Source organism: Candoia aspera, chromosome 2, assembly GCF_035149785.1.
Source record: "Candoia aspera isolate rCanAsp1 chromosome 2, rCanAsp1.hap2, whole genome shotgun sequence".
NCBI lineage: Eukaryota > Metazoa > Chordata > Lepidosauria > Squamata > Boidae > Candoia > Candoia aspera.
This window is the reverse complement of record NC_086154.1, coordinates 165459953-165481500: the sequence shown is the minus strand read 5'-3', so window position 1 is coordinate 165481500 and position 21548 is coordinate 165459953. Positions and strand designations below refer to the sequence as shown.

The window sequence follows — 21548 nt, the reverse complement described above, 5'->3', positions numbered from 1 at the left end:
GTGAGTTGCTTGGGGATTTATTGGGAGACATCCCGCACTTTTACTATTCTCAGCTTTGCTTGTGATCCTGCATACTATTCATTATTAAATCAGATATCCATGAAAGCCCTGTGTGAGTCTGATGGTGATTTTGAATAGGCAATCATTACAAATAGAATAGGAACAAATTAGCTAAGGAATGCACTAAAATTATTTTCTGTTTTCTGTTTATGTATTGTAAGTCTAATCTTTTACCTTTAGTGATTATTCTCTTTATACAAAGTCATTCCGTGTGCATTTTATGCAAAGTGGCGTCTTTTTACATCAAAGTTGTTTCTAAATAGGAGCACATCAGCCTCAGTTTGGGATCTGCTCAGAGCCTTACCTTTCCCTATGTTTTTCTATTGGGGGTTCTTCTGAGATGCTGTCTGTGATTTGAACAGCCTTATATTTTTATCTCTTCTTTTGTACAATAATATTTAAAGTAAAAAATGTTCCTTCCTTCCCTCCCTCCCTCCCTCCCTCCTTTATTTATTTATTTATTTATCAAATTTTTATCACCGCCCATCTCCCCCCTTTCCCTTGAAAAACTCGGCTGTACAATGGCTGCTTTTGGTTATTGTGTTATCCTTTTTTTGTGTTATTCTGTTTTTTTCTCCCTGGATATTTATTGTGCTTTGCTTTTTATGCTGTAAGTCACCTGGAGTTGGGTGGCCAGATAAATCAAATAATAATAAAGAAATAATCAGAACACTGTACAGAAGACACTAGCTGCGTATGACAAGAATAACAACTCACTGGCAAAACAGTGCCCTGAAACCTGTCAGTAACATTAACACCGTGTCTATACATTCAGAAGTAAGCTCTGCTTGATATGGTAGGATTTATTTCTGAATATTTTTAAACTAGCAATTAAATTTATTTATTTATTTATTATTTATTTATTTATATTTCAAATTTCTACCACCACCCATCTCTCAAATTATTGTATATACATAGATACCACACAGATACTATATTTAATAGTACTTTCTCACATTTATTAGAATTGGCTGGAATATGGAGAAAATTATTCTGTAAACCCAGTGTATCTACATTCTTTACACTCTATCCTAAGCTGTACCGTATATGTATATTATACTTTTATGGATCTTTCTTACGTATCTCTTATCCTTCTTATATACTTATGGTAGAAATTTAGAATGTATTAGAGTGTATCACAATTTTCCTCCTCTGCCTTCTAATGTCATTGTGGTTCAAGTGGTATCTGTTTAGAAAGAAGAAGATAGACTGCTCAGATCCAAATAAAGCAGCCCTCCTTAAAAGGCACAAGGGATTCTGGGAGTTGATATCCAATGTACCTGGACATCATCAGGTAGAGGAAAATTGGGCTAAAGTTACTCAGATTTCACTCACAGAGAGAAATTTGTCATTCAATTAGTCGTGCCCATTGATTGACAAATTGCAGCATTTGTACACAGCTCTGGCAAATTAACCTGCTAAAACATGGGATGTCATTGAAATGCTACTAAACTCTTTCAGGTTAACCAGAATGAATTGGCAGCAAATAGCACCTGGAGTGATCCTCTTACTGGTCAAGCTCACAGGGACATCTCTATTTTTTGTTTTTTGTGAGTACTGGCCAAATTTTAATGTCAATGCTTCCTTGATAATCATCTCATTGTCTCTTTCTTTTCTCATTTCTTCCTGTCCTGTATATTTTGTAAGGGCTTTGGGGTTTTGAAATACAGATCTATATGGTTATATTTGAAAAAGTAAAGCCATAATGTACATATTTCACTCTTCTCTTCTCTTTATTTTTTATGGTTTATTGATTTTATTGTAATGTCTTTGACTGTCATGAGCCACCCAGAGTCACTGAGAGCTGGGTGGCATACAAGGTTAATACATTATCATCATTATCATTATCATTATTGAAATGTGTCGGGTTTCCATGTTTTAATATGCTTCAATATGTAAAGAAATAAATAAGCCCTACTGTTTACAAGTTAATTTTTGGTTTTTCAAAGAACTGCTTTGTAATGCTACAGTCATCCCTTACAGTGCTTTTTCATAGTATAATTTATTATCCCAACACTGAAAACAAGAGGCAGATTAATAGATTGACTAATATGGAGAGACAGAAGCTTCCCTAGGGAAAAGTTGAGGTTTAAAGTAAGGGCTTGGCTCTTGTTTTTCCTTTGACCCAGGTCCAATTCCCTCAGCTGACAATGAACTATGATGACAAAACAATTGCTTTTACTTCATGCTTTATTTTAGCAGAAATATTAAGGAATTTTTATCAGCTGCTATTTAAAAATACTCTTCTTTTTAGTTCCACAGATCTTTCCCATGGGAAACATCACTTTTGCCCCTAAAGAAAATTATTCAGGTAACTCTACATAAAAATCCAGAAATTTCTGAATCTAGAAAATAACTGGATGGGGGATGAATGTACTTTGATTTCTGATGAGAGAAAACCACATTATGTGGTATTTTACCTAAAGTCCTCCTATTCAGTAGGAAAAAATCCTGAATGTTGAAAACCCCTTTTCTCACTCTGAGAAAAAGGCTTTTCAACATTCAAGAATTCTCCCCATTGAAAGGGGGGAGTTTAAGTACAATTAAGTAAGCCTCGTCCAGATGTCTCCCACATTTGGCAGCACTGGGCAATCTAGTTGCTGACTAAAAGCAAAGAAACTCTAGTAGAGCAAGATGCTTATGCAGTGGTGGAAACAGCTGTGAGGTGGCAAGCAGTAAGGTGGTCCAATGGCATTGGATGTTTGACATGTGCTGTTCTGTAGCTGATGGCTTTGGAAGACCCGCCATACAGCATGGATTCCAGCTACCCTTTCTATTTAATTGCCCCTGACTTCCAGGTGCCCTCACACATCATCTTCAACAAGCAGATGGTGCCCATCCCCCCCCGTATCACTAATGCAGGGAGGAAGTGTCAAGATTCTAGAAGCCTCAGGCCCTGATCCTTATGTCGATCCCGCTGAGGTGCAGTGTGTGCCTATTACTTTGCCTCACTGTGCACTAAGGGGGGTGGGATGAGCAATGAGGGGATGTCTGTTGTGGAAGGTCTCAGTTCTTCCCATGGTGCAGACTGAGGAACAGGTAGGTCCTGCTTCATGCTGAGGTGCCGGATGTGGCTTTACACAGCAGATGAAGGGAATATGGCCTTGAACTCTATATAGAGAGCATGAGCGGTATCAGTTCTCAGCTGTGGCTCCATGCTCACAGAGAATGGGTCTAAATATAAAGTGCAATCCATTAAGTGTCATTTGTAGTCATCTGCTGCACTGTTCATAAACTACTTCTACAGAATCTAGAGGGGAGTGATCTAGAGGGGAATAACTGGTTCTTGCCTCCCAGCTTCAGTCCAGGAAAAGCAGGTTAGGCTGTGCAGTGAATGCTTCTTCCAGAACAGCAGCAGCAGAAGCCAGAACCCCAATTCTGGCATAGGATTATGTTTGGTTGCCTCCTGGAAAGCTTTTGCCTAGGAGTGGATTTGAAAAACCAAGAGTTACTCTGATTGGTGGGCTCTTGGAGGTTTTGATGATGGTGACATCATTCATTCCTCCTCTTGACTTTTCTTTATGGAGACTTCAAGGTACATTTAAATATGCAAAAAAAAAAAGCCTCCCAAAATGCTGGAAATGCAATATAGAGTTTGGATCTTTCTTCCATACATGGTGGCAATGTTGCAAATCTCAACAATATTGGAAATTAATTCATTATAGATTGGAATAAATTCTGAAATTCCAACCTAAGATTCTTTTTATTAAACTTTACCAAACCACATATTCCTTTAAAATATGCTGAATTGCAATTATATAACAAAAGCTGCAAGTTTATATGTGTTTTTTGGAAAAGATATCCTCTATGGAAGAATGGTTAATTAAATTGTGGGAATGTGCTTTGATGTTTAGAATAACTTCGTGTCTAAAAAATAAGAGCCTCGTGTGGCACATTAATAATAAAAAATAAATTAAAAAATAAAAATGCAAAAAACTCCGTGATGGTTGGCCTGCCAAACGGAGATATGTGTGCACTCTCTTCGTGTTCTTGCGTGTTGTTGATAGAGTCCGTGGTATATTTTTCTGCAAAGACATGTTTGAACTTGTTGCTTTGACCTGTTTGCTGCAGTTCTGTTCCTTTCATGTCATAAGAAGAGCAGTTTTGCTGAGGAAGGATGTATATATAAACCATGATTACTTTTTTTATTTTGTATACCACTGAGTACTGATGATGTCAATGCGATTTACATTTAGGATGTCAATGATGGCAGCCAATTTTTTTGTTTCCTAGGGTGGACCCTCTCTCCTGAGCAGGCCTCTTCCCTCTCTCCCTTGCTTCCTACCACAGGTAGAAAGTGAAATTCTTTTTTTTTCTCTATACTTGACAGCCAGCTGGGGATGAGTGGGAAGGCAGTGGGGGAAGAGGTAACTTGCTAGTGAACCTTTGAATGCCAGGGTGGAGGGAAATAGCCCATGTTTCTGACTACCCCTAACCTTGTAGACAGTCATAACATAACTTGTAGACAACATAAACTGAGAAGTTTTCTTTAAAACAGAGTGAGTGGAGAAGATAATTAACTGAAACTATCTTGTGTGAGATAATAAAAACCCCAAATCAGCAGTTTTCCCCTATCATTTTTATTCAATTAGTACATCTGAGTCCCAGGGCAAAAAGTTCCTTCTTGGCAATAAATACATGAGACTTAATATGAGCCACTGACCCAGATAGGGTTGCTGTATCTGGGTTCCAGAAGATTTCGAAGACCACTAGGGGCATCAAAGACTTACAGTGTTCGGTATATCTTTACTGCCCTGTAGTGGTCATCCAGGTTTCTGTAATCTAAATGTGGTGGTTATTCAGTTATTCACTTCCAGGTCTTTGTGACCAAGATTTTCTGCCAGGCACTGGTCCATTAAGTTCTTGGAGTCTCCTTTTTGTGTCATCAGTGATAAGATTTAGCCACCCTGTCTTCTGCCAACAATGTCTTCTATTTTGCCCTACATTATGTGTCCAAAATATTTAAGTTTAGCTTCATTATTAGCACTTCTAGCGAGCTGTCAGGTCAACTCAGCCTTCCATCCTTCCGAGGTCGGTAAAATGAGTACCCAGCTTGCTGGGGAAGGTGACGACTGGGGAAGGCAATGGCAAACCACCCCGCTCTATAGTCTGCCAAGAAAATGTCGCGAAAGCAGCCTCCCCCCCAAAGGGTCAGACATGACTCGGTGCTTGCACAGGGGACCTTTCACCGTTTTTTTCCCACAGCCCAGATCTAAGAGAAAGGGCTATCCAACCAAGATATGTGGTAGAATGTCTTCCTTTATTGATATCACATAGGAATTGTCTACAAAGAGAACTTGGTAAAACATCTGAGAGAGCAAAGTTAAGAAGCTGGTAGGTGAGGACTCTCTCTCGCTCTCTCTGTTTATTTCCCATCTCTTTATGAAACAATCCATAAGTGTCTAGTACTTTCTCTTTACAAGAAGACAGACCTTGAACAGATCTTTAACCAGCACAGTCATGAGGTTTTGTTTTCAATTGTACAAAATCAATACCTAAAAGATTAAGAAAATTACCTGTAACTTTGCTTCCCATGGAATTTCCTGCAGGCAATATGATCCTATATTTAGGCAAACACTAAACAATCAATGGCTCTGAAAATGAACACATTGTTGAGACCCATTAATGTATCCTCAAGGTTTTGTAGTGTTCTTTACAACATTACAGTAAACTAGAGAAAAAGAAGAGCTGTTCTGGTTAAAGTATGGCTGTGTTAAATATTTTTAATTGCAATTTTGGGCCTGAAAGCATGTCCTAAAATGCAATGGTCTGAATTCAGACTAAGCCAACTACACTCAAGCCATAAACCTGAAACAAAACATTGCATTCTGGAAATTCTGTTGACCTGTTTTGGGCCAGCTACATTTCAGCAGAAACTAAACCCTGAACACTTTGACAGCTCTGGGTTCCAGATGTTTCAGCCAACAGTGGGGTTCTGAATGAGCCTCTTGTGCTGCAAAAATCTGGATGGCCACTGGTTAGCAAGAAGGAGATGCAGAGGACTCTTGGCTGTTATCTTGTGGTCATGTGGATTTTTGCAGCCAAGCTCTGGTTACATTAGCTCTAGCCTTCCCTGAACTTAAAGCAACCTTTTGCTCTGGGATTATGCGTGTTTTAATTGAAAGGAAGGCCAATGGGCATAGCCCTCCTCCCTTCTTGCATTCATGGAACTTCATGCTGGAGGAAAGGAAGAATCAGTTCAGGAGACAGGAAGTAGCAGGGAAGCTGCTGAATAATGGAGAACCAGATTTCCCAATCTGGTTCTCCATTATCTTTGTAGACCACAAGATAATTCTTCCTGATTCAGCAACCAGACCAGCATCTTCCTCCATTGTGCAACAGGAAAATAGACTCAAAATCACTGCCAAAAGTCATTCTCAAAAAATAGTAATGTGCCCTGTGATTAAGACAAAAAGGTTTGTATTGGTACTAGGGAATAACAATCAAATTCCAATGATAAAATTGAATGGAACTAAGATTGTCCTAAATAGAGTTTATAAGTGTTGCGTTTCTGGCACCCCCGTAGCTGCAACTGTCATTATCACTTTCAAAATCCTTTATTCCTTGCATCTTGCTGTAGCTCAGATTCCTTTGAAGCAACCAAGGTGGGAACGATTCAGAGGGAATGATTACTGGTTTTCTGAAGACAAAACTACATGGCTGATCAGCCAAATTAATTGTAGAGATTGGAAATCAGACCTTGTGATCATCAACAACACAAAAGAACTGGTAAGTCTATGGTCCCTTGGGAGGAAATGAATTACATCCTTGAAGTGTCCATGCTTTTATATCCCTTTAACCTGGGAAAAGATTCATGTCAGGATCTTTAGACCATCCCGCGTATCAGTGAGGCAGTCACAATCCTCTTACAAAACAGATATAACGTTCAGGTTTCCAGAGTAAGCTCATTTATTGTAGTTGGAATATGGCTTGTAGTGTGGAGTGTGAAATACGGAGACATCCAGGTCAATGTGTGAGGCAGGTCTACTTTATATTTTGGGTAGATTAACCATGAGTCAAAGAAATCAGGAGTTAGCAAGGGCTTGAAAGAAATACAAACTCTGCGGAGTGAGGGAGAGGAATGAGAGAAGACGTATCCTGAGGAATGCATGATATGGGTCCATAAGATTGTCCAGGAGGCATAGCTTTTACTTGCAAGGAAACCCTGGTTTTGTTGGGAAGTGTTGTGAGTTGGAGAATTAAAGTCACGCAATGCTAACCACTCAAGGCGCTCTTCAAAATTGAGGAGGAAGGAGAATAAAGTATAAAAATACTGTTTTAGATCCAAGGGAAACAACTATGAATGATATCTTTCTGTGCTAAGCAAGAACCTCTGAGCATCTGTAAAGATAACTGGTACTTTTAAAGTGTGGATATGGTAGTCTGAATGTCCTTTCATAGTATGGAAGGAACACAGGCGTTCTTCTATACTGCAGTGAACACTGAAAGGAGAAGAGTGTGCAAATGTTCTACCCTGTGGAACATCTTGCCCCCTGAGGTAAGTTTGGCCCCCACTCTTCTAGCCTTCCAGAAGAACGTTAAGACCTGGCTCTGCCAACTAGCTTGGGGATCCAATAGTTGTATGCAGCCATGGAGGTGGTTGGTGGGTCAGGTATGCTCCATCTGTCTTTTTAACTTTGCATATTTTTTGTAAGATTCTTATTTTCTTTTTTACTTGTAAGCTGCCTAGAGTCATCTATACAGTGAGATGGGCAGCAAAGAAATTTAATAAATAGATAGATAGATAGATAGATAGATAGATAGATTAGCATCAGTAACATCAGCAATATTTCAGCCTCCCAGATCAAAAGGTTCATCTTCAGGTGAATCTGAATACCAAACAAAGCTGCCTGCTTTGGAGATCTATCCAGTCTTCTTTCTTTTCAAAGCCAAACATATATTTTAGGGTCCAAACTGAAGAAGATCATATGAGAAACATCAAAACTATTTTGGAATAGGGTAACAGTTTGACTGAGTACTCTACAGGTAGTCCTTGATTTATGACCATTTGTTTAGTGACCATTCGAAGTTAGGATGGTGCTGGAAAAAGTGACTTACAACTGGTCCTCACACTTATGACCATCACAGCTTCCCTGTAGTCATGTGTTCAAAATTCAGGTGCTTGGCAACCAGCTCACACTTACAACAGTTGCAGCATTCTGTGGTCACGTGGCCAATTGCAATCTTCCCAGCTGGCTTCCAACAAGCAAAGTCAATGAGGGAAACCAGATTCGCTTAACAACTGTGGTGATTCGCTTAACGACTGTGGCAAAAAGGTCGTAAAATCAGGTGTGACTCACTTAACAACCGCCTTGCTTAGCAATGGAAGTTCCAGTCCCAATTGTGGTTGTAAGTCGAGGACTACCTGTATATTTGCTTCCAGTCAACATTTGCCTTTATTGGGAGACTCAAATCACAGTGCTTCTGGAAGGGATATATTTTCACTGCTCTCTCTCTCTTTCTCTCTCTCTGTGTTGAGTGCAGCCAACAGATGCATCAGCAGCAATAGAGCTCAGGGCTTCCCCAATCTGCCATTCCAATGTCTCACTGCCCTTTGTCTATTGGGTGGTTACTCTCAGTCCTTGAACAAGTCTGTGGAATCTATTGAGCCTCCACAATCTTACCAGCATTAGGGAAGCAGCACTTGATTTGCAAGATGGGTACACATGGCTGGCATGTTGAAAAGATCGTGAATTTTTAAGCATGATTTATGTTTGTTCCCCACCCACCCTCCTTAGTAAACAGTATACAGAACTGATTCTTTCACATGGCACTTGAGAAGCTAGAGATAAAAGTGGACAAGATTCCTGAAGCTTTAAAAAGTAAACATGGGACTTTTGGCAGATGCATCTTCTTTAATTTGAGTGTGGCAACTTACTCAACTTATATCCTTCATCAGGATAAAAAGCATAGGGGCTTCACCCCTTTCTGTTCAGACTACTTCAGGCTGCTTGTGGTTTTCATGGCCCATAAGAAGAACCTTTGATTTTCCATATTTATTTTACTTTTCTTGCCAGGAATTTATTATTAGCAAAACCACAATGGCTGAATATTTCATTGGACTCACCTATTCAGAACCCAGGAATAAATGGATATGGAGTGATGACAAAGAGCTCAACATGAACCTGTATGTTTCCTTTTCTTTCACTTCTCTTCTTTAGGGAGGGATCTATTTTCCCCATATGTGAAAATTTCATATATTCTGTTTCCATTCATAAATGTGCAACTTCCCTTTTAAAGCTACATGAAAATGGTGTTATAATTAAGGTAAAGGTAAAGGTTCCCCTGCACAGCCGTGTCTGACTCTAGGGGGTGGTGCTTATCTCCGTTTCTTAGCCGAAGGGCCAACGAGGTACTTATAAATGTATTTTCTCAAAATTTTATATATTACTTTTAACCTTTCTTAGATGAAAATAAGGACCATAGAATATTTACTGGTAGAATCCAATACTTACCATGCTTCTCCCAAACTCTTTCACACATTACTGTTTTCTAAAGATCTGTACTTAGTTTGCATGTTATTGATGATAATTTGGAGCTATAATTGTGTGCATTCACAATCCTGAAGCAGCACTGGCACAGAGCATGAGCGAAGTACTCGTTCATCTGTTGTTCACTTTCTTTGTGTAATGATTGCCTATTCCAAAACAGCATCAGACTCACAGGTAAACTTCAAGGATATCTGATTTATTAAAGAATAGTATGCAGGATCACAGAGAAAGCTGAGAATGATGAAAGCGCGCCAAATTCAAACTAAAAACCCTCGGTGCAAATGAAATCCCCCCCCCCCCGTAGAATCTTCTCAAGTCCACAATCCCAGGTGCTCCTAGCGGTTCCTGATGGTCTGCGGGAAAAGGCCTTGTTCAGATAACATAGCCCAAACACATTCCATTCCCCTGATTCCACAGACAGAGCTTGGTACAAGGTCTCACAGCAGCTCCCTCCCGAACAGAAACGTGCGTCAGCGCCATGGCATGTGAAACGTTACGATGTATGAACTACATTGAAATGGTGAACCTGACACTTCGGGCCTCTTGTTAAAATATGATACCGTATCTATTAGGCTCTATAACGTTTACTATTTTATCTTTTTTAATGAACTGGCCCAATCCATTTGAGTTTAAAATTAAAATGTAGCTAATTTCCAGCATCAGTTTTGGAACACAGAATATAATTCTGGAACTCTAACACTTCCATTAAGTTCTTGGGGAGCACCGTAATACGAAGAATACTCAGTTACAAATGAAGTAGTGTGTGGTGAGGAGGCTCTGATTCAATTCTTTCAGAGCTAAGCAACATCTGTTTGCCCAGAGGCAAAGTGTGGGGTTGTCTACTTCCTTTTTTGCTTAACTTTGTGCAGAGGGGAACAATTCATTTTCATTATAAAAGGGGCATTATCATATGGTGAACTTTTGAGGCAGCCAAATTCAGTTGCTACTTAATTAATGTTATTGGCCCAGAGTGAATCAAGAAGTGAAGACTGATCATTGTGATTTCAGCTGAGGTCAGTTCTGATAGAAATTTTTCTCCTCTCTATCCTATAATTGCTTGCCAACCCATCTAACTCCAAATAATTTCTTGCTGTAGTTCTGCTGGTAAGAAACATATAAATTTGTTTGAATAAATAAATATATTAGATTAGATAAGATAAGATTAATATTTCTATTTTGGGTTGGACACATGCTTTATGTTACTAGATTTGCTGAACAGACTCAGGTTTTTTTTTAATTGTGCTGTTGTGCTGTTATTTGTTCACAGCTTTCCAATGAGACTAAGAACAATGGATGAAGAATGTGCTACTATCAGGGCAGGAGTTCTGAGTCCAGCATCATGCTATCAAACATACAGCTGGATTTGTGAGAAGACATAAAGTGAATTGACTGAACTGAAAGAGTCCAATGCAGAGCTGTATAGGAGTGAAGACTGAATAAGCAGCAGACCTTATTGATTAATAAAATAGTTAGATCCTTTCATCATCTCACTCCTTCATTTACTATATGCTATTATATTTGCTGCTGTTTCAAGATCATCAAGGCATTTTATACTATAAAAGGGGGATATGAATAGTTCCTAGATGCAAGGATTTTAAATCCTTGCTTTCCATATGGAAATCCTTTGTGCAATTCTACATTCTGTGAATAGAGAATTACAAAGAAGAGAGATATTAATCAGTAGGAATCTAGAAGGTAATCTGAAAAGAGATACACGGTTCCCGCCTTAAGCAGGAAAGCCAGCTGGGCGACCTTGGGCCAGTCCCTCTCTCTCAGCCCAAGAGCCAATCAGGCGTAGTAGGAGAGTTCTAGTCCCGCCTTAGGCACGAAGCTGGCTGGGCGACCTTGGGCCAGTCCCTCTCTCTCAGCCCAAGAGCCAATCAGGCGTAGTAGGAGAGTTCTAGTCCCGCCTTAGGCACGAAGCTGGCAGGGCAACCTTGGGCCAGTCCCTCTCTCTCAGCCCAAGAGCCAATCAGGCGTAGTAGGAGAGTTCTAGTCCCGCCTTAGGCACGAAGCTGGCTGGGCGACCTTGGGCCAGTCCCTCTCTCTCAGCCCACCTCACCTCACAGGGTGGTTGTTGTGGGGAAAATAAAAGGAGGAAGGAGCATTAGGTACGCTCGCTGCCTTATTTATAAAAAATAATAATAAAGGTGGGATAGAAAACAAATGAATGAATACATAAACAAACAAATAAATGCCTGTGTCCTCCCTCTTCCTTTCCTTATAGCAGAATGAGATCTTGGGGGACCAAATCAGGCTCATGTTAACATTTGTGCCTAATTATCCCCCTCTGTGGCTGTTTCAGGTTCCAAAAAATAGCTAATTCTTCTCCCTGTTCCTGGACATATTGCAAGGGGATGGTGACTATGGACTATCACAGGGTCCACATGTCATACTAAACTGTGATATTTAAAACTTCTAAACAGGAAGATAAAAACTAACACAAACTAATATAAAATAAGGAATAAAGAGAAAGAAATCAAAGAAAAAGAAAAAAGTACAACAAAAGAAAAACGTTGAAGAAAAATAGAAAAGAAAAAAGATACAAAGAAGTGGCTTCCGATAGTCTTCACAGCAATTATAAGTTCCTTTATATTTTAACTTCTCTCTCTAAAGTTACATCATATTACTCTTCTTTTTATAATCTTCCTGTCTAATCATCAAAAACATAAATCACGAGTTCATTTTTTTCATTTTTATGCAAAAAAGTCCATAAGAGGCTTCTAGTTACCAATAAATGTAGGCAGTGTCTTTTCTCTAATCAAAGAAGTCAATTTATTCATTTCAGCAAAATCTCTCAACTTCACCAACCATTCCTCCATAGTACTGAATCTTTCCATCTCTGTGCATATAGTAATCTCACCACAGTAATCATGTATTAAAATAATCTTCCATGGATTTTCCCTAACTGTTTATCCATTAATCCTAAAAAAAATAAATTGTGATTTCTTTAACTATGGTCTCCTGAGCCAAAAGCCATGTTTTACAAAATTATGTTGTGTTTAGCCAAATGTTTGAATCCAGCCAAAATCTTGGAGCCCACTCCTTTGGGGCTCTACTTGGGAGGGAGAAGAAGGATGGTATTATGATGTCATAATAACTGATTGAAATTTCTCTAAGCAGCCCATCAGACTTATACCCTGATGTGTATTTATAAACTGCTAACATCAGAAGTGTGCATGTTGAATAACCACGTTTTAAAGTATAGCTTTTTCCTACATTAGTGAACACAGGTGGGTCAGCTGCCTTTTCAGTCAGTAGGCACTATCACATGATGTATCTCATAAATAAAGTTTAAAAAATGGGAAAGATTTTTATTGTATATATTCTCTTCTGCTCAGCAAATGCTGGTAATTTAGGGTTTCAGGCACAGCCACAATATATATGTGGTTCCAGACAAAACTGTTTTTTGTAAATTAGATGTTGCAAGGTCAAATAATTCTATTTTTTTCAGTGGGTTATGACAATCTTTTTGCTACAACTCCTAATGCTCCTATTAATTATGGGGAAAATCTTTGCTAGTTTATTCCATAATCTCTGTATTTCAGATGCTAAGTCCTGATATTTTATAGCCTTTTCTAGTTCCTTTTGAGCTAAACTGCTGTCATTTGATATTGACACCTTTATGAGCAAAATTTTCTTTTCTTCAACTGCTGTGACATCTGGCATGTTATGATCTAGATGTCAGTCCATCTGAATTCAGAAGTCTCATAATATTTTTACATGGTCATTCTGGAGCTCTTTTTCAACATTATAGTCGTACCGATATCGTGGGGCATCAAATCCGTGCTTTTTACACAAATTCCAAAGTACCATTTTGTTGTATCTTATAATCTGTCTAGGCAATTTTGCTACAGCCACTTATTAGGTGTTTAATAGTCTCATTTTTCTTCTTTGCATAATCTAAATTTCCTGTGGTTTCCAGTGTTTTGAATTTCCAAATTTTGTATGGCATTTGTGGCTAATGCTTGCTCCTGTGCTGTGAATATTAATCCTTCTCTTTCCTTCTTGATGGAATCTATCTGAAGCCAAGTTTTGCTCCCGTTTGCCTCGCCTTCCTTTTCTATCAGCAACTGACCATGCAGACATTTATCTTTCCAATTTTTAATCCACTATTCTGGCTGTTCAGTTTTATATGCTGCTGTTGATTCTGCCACATTCAGAATGATTTCCTTGCAGACGTTTATGAATATTTTCTCTTTGCTTGCTTTAATGTAATAATTTAGACCTCTGATTTCATCCTCGATTTCACTGCACTTGCACCAAACCACAACCACCAACTTCCTTTGGTATACAGATGCTCTATGTTGCTTTTTGGAAATAGCGCATGATATATCATCACATGTTTTTAGTCTTGTGATTTAAGGCATCTGGTTGGCGTTCAGTCAACAATACTTGCTGGGTGGCACGTTACAGGGACAGCCCAAGTATTAATGGCTTTGATTGTGAAGTTCTCGGTGCTCTCTGAGCTTGGTTGTTTGCTTGCAGACATTTCCTTCTACATTTCCTTATACTAGGTAACACCATCTGTCTGGTGCTGTTTCTATTGAGGGCTGATTTGTCTGAATGCCAAGCTTCTAAGAATTTATTTGCTTGCTTGCTTGCATGAATGCATGCATACACACACACACACACACACACACATAGAGGTTGGCATCATCTCACCTAAGTGTTCAGAGATCTCTGAAGACCTGGTTGTGCCAGCAGGCTCGGGACCCCTGGGGATGAGTGAGCTCATGAGGTTGCTCCACAATTATTAACATCCCTCCGTTTATTATTTCCTTTCTGTTTTTAGCTCTGTTTTTATTGTCTTAATATTTTAGTAATTAGTACATACTGATTTTATGTAATAATTGTTTTATATATTTACCTTTTTAATTGGGCTATTTCGTGAGATGGGCGGCTATATAAATATGCTTAATAAATAAATAAATATAAATTCCTATTAAGGATTTTGATTGCAGTAGTGAAAACTAATACAAACTAAACTTGAAGAAAGAAAAAAGAATAGTAAGAAAAAAAGTACAAGAAAAAGGAAGAGGAAAGAAAAAAGAGAAAAATAATATGATAAAGAAAAAGAAAAGAAATATTAAAGAAGTGATTTCCAGCCTTCATTACAACAAGTATAGGCAAATTTAGTAACTCTTCACCCCCTATAAGGGTACAGACAGATACCTCTTCATCCCATATCCCATCCTTTATCTGTAAGCAAATCCATAAAACATCAACTTTTCAATTCTGGTGTCAGCAAAAAGTCCATAAAGGGTTGCTAGAATTTTGCAAATAAATGTCTTATTTTAACCTAGATCAAATAAACCAACTTTATATTCTTTCCTTTTACTTCTAACAGTCTTACTCTTTAGTTCATTCAAATATTGTCATAGGATTTGATTTCTCTTCAATTCTTCTTTATCCCATCACACAGACTTCTTCAAGGGTTTAACAAGCCTCTTTTGTAGATCCAATAAGAAAACATTTTCAAGGTCATTCTCTTGGTTTATCATTTGTATTTCCCCTTTAATGTTTAGCCAGTTCTTTTGTATATCCAATAAAATGTCCTTTTCCAAATCATTCTCTTGGCCTGTCATTTGTAGTTCCACTCTTGGTACTTTATCTGCCTTGTCAGACAAAGTTTGCTCCACATCTGTCATTTCCTCACTGACATCTTTTGGATATAATGTATCCATAGAATCAGACATCATTATTGACACTGTTGATATTATAACTACTAATTTCTGGCTCCATTCTTCAAAGATCTCCTTTAATATTTCCAATGTTATGATGTTTTGTGTCATTTTGTAAGTACCAATTAACTGATACTAAAAGCTGGCTTGTATTATTTTCCTTATACTTAGAATCTTTAGTCCCCTTTATTGTCCAGTTTCTAAAATTAGAAAGTTGCTTATCTTTATTATGAGACAAGATAGCCAAAGTAACTCTGGTTCCCACTAGAAGCTATTTATTTTTTATTGTTAATTCCAAAATCTTATAGTAAAAATCAATATTCCAAAGTTGACCCGACCCTTAATCCATTTATAACTTTCTTAGATCAAAATCTTATTTAGCTTTTTGCTATTTATTTCAAATTCTTTAAGCTCTTAAGCTCGTAATTAATTTTTCTTTTGTTCAGAGTTGAAGCTAAACCCACCCAATAAGGACTTTTCAGACTTGTCATTCCAAAGGGCTCTAAAAGCTTTAAGGTGGTTAATAGGCAATTCCAAAAGTGATTAGGAAGTGAGGCTTGCAAACCTAGTGTCCTTTAAAAGGCTCTGCTAAAGTTGTGAGCAAGATGGCTAATCCCTTCATCTCCTGGTGCTCAAAGCAGGGGAAGACTGCTGTCCTGTGGTCTCCTTGTGAGAAGCAGCCATCCGGAGCACGTGTGGGCGAACTCCCATCCTCTCCTTATCCAGGGAGGTTCTGAAGAACCAGTCTACTCACCAGCTCTTTGGTATTTGCTGTGGTTGTCAGCTCTGCTTTCATGGAGACATTTTCAGTTCACCATGCCTCCCCTGGAATTCACTACCATTTTTGGATTTGGCTTGGTCTGAGATGCTCACCGTTTCCCAGTTGAAACTGTGGTTGAGTCTGTCCATGTGTTGTGAGATTAAGGAGTTCTCATCGTGTCTTCTGACTGCTAGTTGGTGTTCATGGATGCGCTCTGCTGGTCTTCTGCCTGTCTGTCCTATATAGTGGCTGTTACAGTCTTTGCATTATATGCTGCAGATGACTTGATTGTGTTAATGCCACTTGGTTCAATTTTAAAACTTTTCTAACTCATTTTACAGATTCAGAGCTGGTTTTTGTTTTCACTCAGGCATGCAATTTTTTTTTCTTTTTTTTCTAAAACACATAACTTTCCTCCATTGTCCACACTTTGATTTTAGTGCCACTCCATGGTTCAGTTCCATTTGAGTATCCAAGTTTTCCTTTTTTAAATTGTCAGTGTTGCACACTTATCCAATCCAATTTCCAGTTTGATGTCATCACCAAAGATTTGAACTGTATTTAGAAGTGACAGTGGCTGTTGTTATCATTGCTATTGCTATTATTGTTATTGTTATTTGGAAATAATCCCTGGCATAGTGGCTAGGTGATTGAAACTCATGTAGAGAACTTGCTGGTTCTGCTGTGGCATCTATCTTTAACTCCTTGACTTAGATAAACCACCCTCTTCCAGCCTCCATCCACCCTTCCTGCAATACAGGTCAAATTTCCAACTTGTTTCACAGAGTTGTTCTCAAGATTAGTTTTTGAATTTTGAATCCCTTTCTTGTCTCTTTCTAAATCTTAAGTGCATTTGCAATGTTGTCCCTTCACGGTCCATCTGAACAGCAAATATTATTTTATTTATTTATAATGCCATTCAAAAGAGACAATAGAAAAGCCAAAAGACCGGTACACTCCCTTGCCAGCAATCAACACCCAGATATGCAAAAATCAATGCCAGGATTAACACCAGATGAACCATCGAACAGCACAATACACCCTAATCAAGGAACGATTAACTCAGGCAATCAACCAAGCAGCAAACAACAGCCCAATCAAAGAACTCCCAAGGAGAGAGCAACACCGCTACCAACACAAGCAGGGCAAGCCACGGTATATAAACTGAGAGCAAGGCCCACTCCCTCTTTGCACTGAAGGTGTTGCCTAGTCTGGCAATGAAACGCCTGCAAGAAAACAACAAGGCTCAGAGAGCACCAAGGACTCCATAGAAGATACCTATCTACAGTATATATATATATTAAAAAAAAATCCCTTCTCACCCCTATGGGTTGTATGTATCTTCCTCAAAAATATTTAGGGCCTTAATAATTACACCAGCACCTTTAATTATACTTAAGATGTACTAGTAACCAAACAGCTGGAATAAAAATAATATTATATATTCTGATCTTCTGTAGTGCAAAATGGGTAGTACATCCGATGGAGCTCAGAATGCCACATGCACAGTCTTGGGCAAACAATCACCCAATCAAGGAACTCCCAAGGAGAGAGCAACACCCCCACCAACACAAGCAGGGCAAGCCACTGAGTATATAAACCACTCCCTCTTTGCACTGAAGATGTTGCCTCGTCTGGCAATGAAACGTCTGCAAGAAAACAACAAGGCTCGGAGAGCACCAAGGACTCCACGTCTATTTATTTATCATATTTATAGCTGCTGCAATCATGAGACTCTTGGTGGTTTTATTTAGTTTTATGGTAATGAGCTGGAACATATCAGACTATGGTGTGAAAACACAGAGGTATAGAGCTGATTCTGGAGTGATGTAAAGAGCTGAGGCGAGACCCCCCAGTTTTCCCAGTGTTCTTTTTTCCTTGATAATAGGAGGCATTCTGTTGAACCCTTGTATTTAAAAGCCCTGCCAAGAAGTTGTATCTAGACATGAATATAAGTATGTTGCCAGCATGAATATGGAGCCTGAATTCATCAAAGACATCAGAGCAACTAAGAGAGAAAAAGTGATCACAAATGTTCACATGGTTAACTCAGTTGCACAGAATGTGATTCTAGTGCTTTGCTGGACGGGATCTTCTAAAGGGAGGGATCATAGATTAATGACAGAGAATGCATTTGTATGAAGGTTTGGCCTGGATGTTTCCTACTTGTACCATCACTGATGGCAAGGCTGAGGAGCCAGGAACAATGGGAGGCACTGCCGTTCTGAGAAAGCGGTAATAAGTGTAATGGTATGTGAGAAAGACTTTGAGAAATGGGTGTCATGTTCACCGTTCCAATGTTGCCGGTACATCGTAATGTTTCGCATGTCATTTGGCTGATGCGTGTTTCGTCTGGGAGGGGAGGAGGATTCCATCTCGTGGGATTGTTATATGTTGGCAGCTGGATTGGAATGTGTTTGGGTTATCTCGTGTGTTCGAGGTTTCTTTCCCAGGACATCAGCAGAAACGGTTACCAGCACCTGGGGGGGGGGGGGAGTTTGCAACGGCAGGGCGAGGGGAGGGATTATGTTTGAGCCGAGGGTTTTTAGTTTGTATTTGGCGCGCTTTTGCTCCTTCTCAGCTTTCTCTGTATTTGCATACTATTCTTTAATAAATCAGATATCATTAAGTTCCTGCTTGTGAGTCTGAGTCTATTAGAGTAGGCAATCATTACAATGGGGCAAAGAAATGCTGCCTAGGGAATGGTCCGATAAGAGAGGGCATAGCCCACAGCTGTGTAATGGGTGGAGAAAGAGGCTCAGAAGGGACCCCCCTCCCCAACTTCTCAGGCTGTAAAGGAGATGGTGGGAGATTTGTACTTTCAGACTTGCAAGATTCTGTCAATGTAGCCCTACAATAAAGTCGAATTAGCTCATCTGGTCATGTTTCCTATCTGGTCTACCTGGGAAGGCTGACAATAAACCAGCTGGAGCAATGACCTAATTTACTCTATAACAGCATCCTTTGAGTCTACCTACAAATTGTTACAGTTAATTTACTAACACATTTTTCTTCAGAGTATATGAACTTGGTGGAACTGAATCTGCAATCTTAAGTATGGAGCTTGAAATGAGAGTCAGTTGCCAAAGCAGTCATGAAAGAAAGAAATAGTATGGCATCTCATCCTTCCCATCAGGCAGGGTGAGATGATGGTGATGGTGGCTCTTGAGTACTCAGAATATGGGTTTGGACCTACAATGTGCATGTTTTCCTAACGCGGTTTGCTATAATGTGGTAATGTCTCCAATACCAGGAAAATTTGTAGTAAGAATCAAACAAAATGTTTTGTCCTAAAAGGAAGGAAGTTGTATTCTGGGTAAATGCGTATTATGGATTTATTGCAGCATCAAATTCAGGAACAAACTAATCCTGCTATTAGTCACTCACTGTTATTTCAGTATAGTAAGCGGTTCTGAAGACCAGTTGTAAAGAACATGATTTCCTCTGAATGACAGTTTTGAAGACATGGATAGTATTTATTTAATTTATAAATGCATGCACAGGAAATAATATGGGAATACCTACCTTGGGCTGCCCAGTAGCTATTCTGCATCTACTCCCCAAAGACAGCTGCCACACTTGAAGTAAACTTCAACCAATCTTCAGCTTGTAGTCCAAACTATCCATTCAAACTACACTCAAAGGCATTACAAATTTAACATTTCTTTGTGTAATCCTGATTATCTATATAGCAGCTCCTCAGACAAATCCCTACTGGTAAAACTCATTCATGGTAGTCTTAAAGGACATTGTGAAATAGCACATCAGTTTTTGTGTAACTTTTATTACTTCCTTGCATCAAAACAAAAAGGTGGAACTTTACTCGGGCCTGCTATGAAGAAAGGGTTACAATGGCCCTGGAGTGCTTTGTTAATTCTAAATGTACATGCCATTCCCATGATGCAATGCCCAACTTAAACTATGATTAAGGCTGCTCTGGGTGGTAAGGTGAATTCTACCACTGGTCAATGAATTGTATGAGTTAACCAAGTGCTACTGAGTCAGCCAAGTGTTTCTCCCGCTGACAGAATTCGCCTTGCCACACCTTTCTTAGTGGAAATAAGGTATAGGGACAAATAAAGGCCCTTTTCCACAGGTCCTGTCCTAACAGCCAGGAACCATGCTGAGACAAGGAATAGGTCTCTAGTGTTTTATTACTGCTACATAACAGAAAATCCTAACAAACTGAAGAAGCGTGGGAAAAACCCAGACGTATAAACCCCAAAGACTAAGGCGGGCCCGATCTGTGTCTCTTTGAATGGCTACCTAATTCCTCAGTACTACGTATGCGCTTTACAGCCTGGATGGGAGCCCCCTGCTCGCCATCCTTACTCATGACATCACCCTCCCCTCCAGATTCACATTCCATTTCAGCCCCCTCCCTTCCAGAGGCTGGATAAGATTCGACGTCTCCTTCTAAGGTCCCATGGGAACTGGGCAACGATGGAAAGTCTTCAAAGGAAAACTCCTCCAAGGACGAATCAGTGCTGCTCTCCAGGTCTGATAACGCGTCTGGCCCAGGTGGCCGCTGCTGGAAAATAGCTAGATAATTAGAAGAGTCGTCCCCCCTCCCCCCTGGGAAATGCACGCCTGAGGTGGAGGGCTGCGGGCCCCCCCCCTCCTCTGTAACTGGAGTCAAGGCTTCAGGCGGGGGTGGAAGGTGCAAACTTACGAATTCCTCTGCCTGCTCATCCAAGTGAGGAATCTCTGGCAGAGTGCGAGGCTTGGGTTTGTGAGGGAAAAGCTGATGGAATCAATGAACCAGTGCTGGAGCATGTACATCTCTGGCATTCTCCCACGTGCGCTCTTCCTCAGGGTACCCTTTCCAGTGTATGAAATATTGGATGCCCCTTCCCTTCCTCCTAGAGTCCAGAATTTTCTCAACTTCGTATTCCTCCTTCCCCTCCACAATTACTGGAGGTGGGGGGGGGGCAGTTGCGATCGTAAGGCACTTGGGGGAGGGTCTTTGGCTAGCAATGATCTGTGAAACACTGGATGGACTTTCATGGATGCTGGCAGCTTTAAGCGATAAGCCACTGGATTTATCTGCTGTACCACAGTGAAAGGGCCCACAAACTTAGAGTCCAACTTCTTGGAGGGCCTCATAGAGGTCAAAAACTTGGTAGAGAGCCACACTTTGTCTCCTACCTCAATCGCTGGCCCCTCTTGTCTGTGAGCATCTGCAGCCCTCTTGTAAGCACTCTTTGCCCTGTTCAGCTGCTCCTTTAACAACTCCTGTGTGGCTTGTTGCTCTTTAAGAAAATCAGCCACAGCTGGAACAGTTCCCTGCTGGGAGGAGGTGGGCAACACCCGAGGGTTAACCCCGTAGAGTGCTTGGAAAGGGGACATCTTGGTAGAGGACTGTACAGAATTATTATATGTAAATTCTGCCATGGGGAGCAGGGCTGGCCAATTGTCTTGCTGATAAGTGGTGTAACACCTGAGATACTGCTGTAACCATTGGTTAATTTTCTCGGCTTGCCCATTACTAGCAGGATGATGCGATGATGGTAGGTGGATCTGGACCCCTAATGACTGGAAAAGGGCCCTCCA

General features: G+C 39.9%; 1 protein-coding gene across 1 annotated transcript; it reads left to right on the top strand.

Annotated features, from left to right (window-relative positions):
- The first annotated feature begins 1226 nt into the window (after window positions 1–1226).
- LOC134491168 (C-type lectin domain family 5 member A-like) lies at window positions 1227–11031 on the top strand. The gene is made up of 7 exons (XM_063294728.1): window positions 1227–1354; window positions 1522–1610; window positions 2315–2371; window positions 4294–4350; window positions 6641–6789; window positions 9078–9187; window positions 10819–11031. The coding sequence occupies exons 1-7, from the start codon at window positions 1335–1337 to the stop codon at window positions 10928–10930; spliced, it is 594 nt and encodes a 197-aa protein (XP_063150798.1). The 5' UTR covers window positions 1227–1334; the 3' UTR covers window positions 10931–11031.
- The last annotated feature ends 10517 nt before the right edge of the window (window positions 11032–21548 follow it).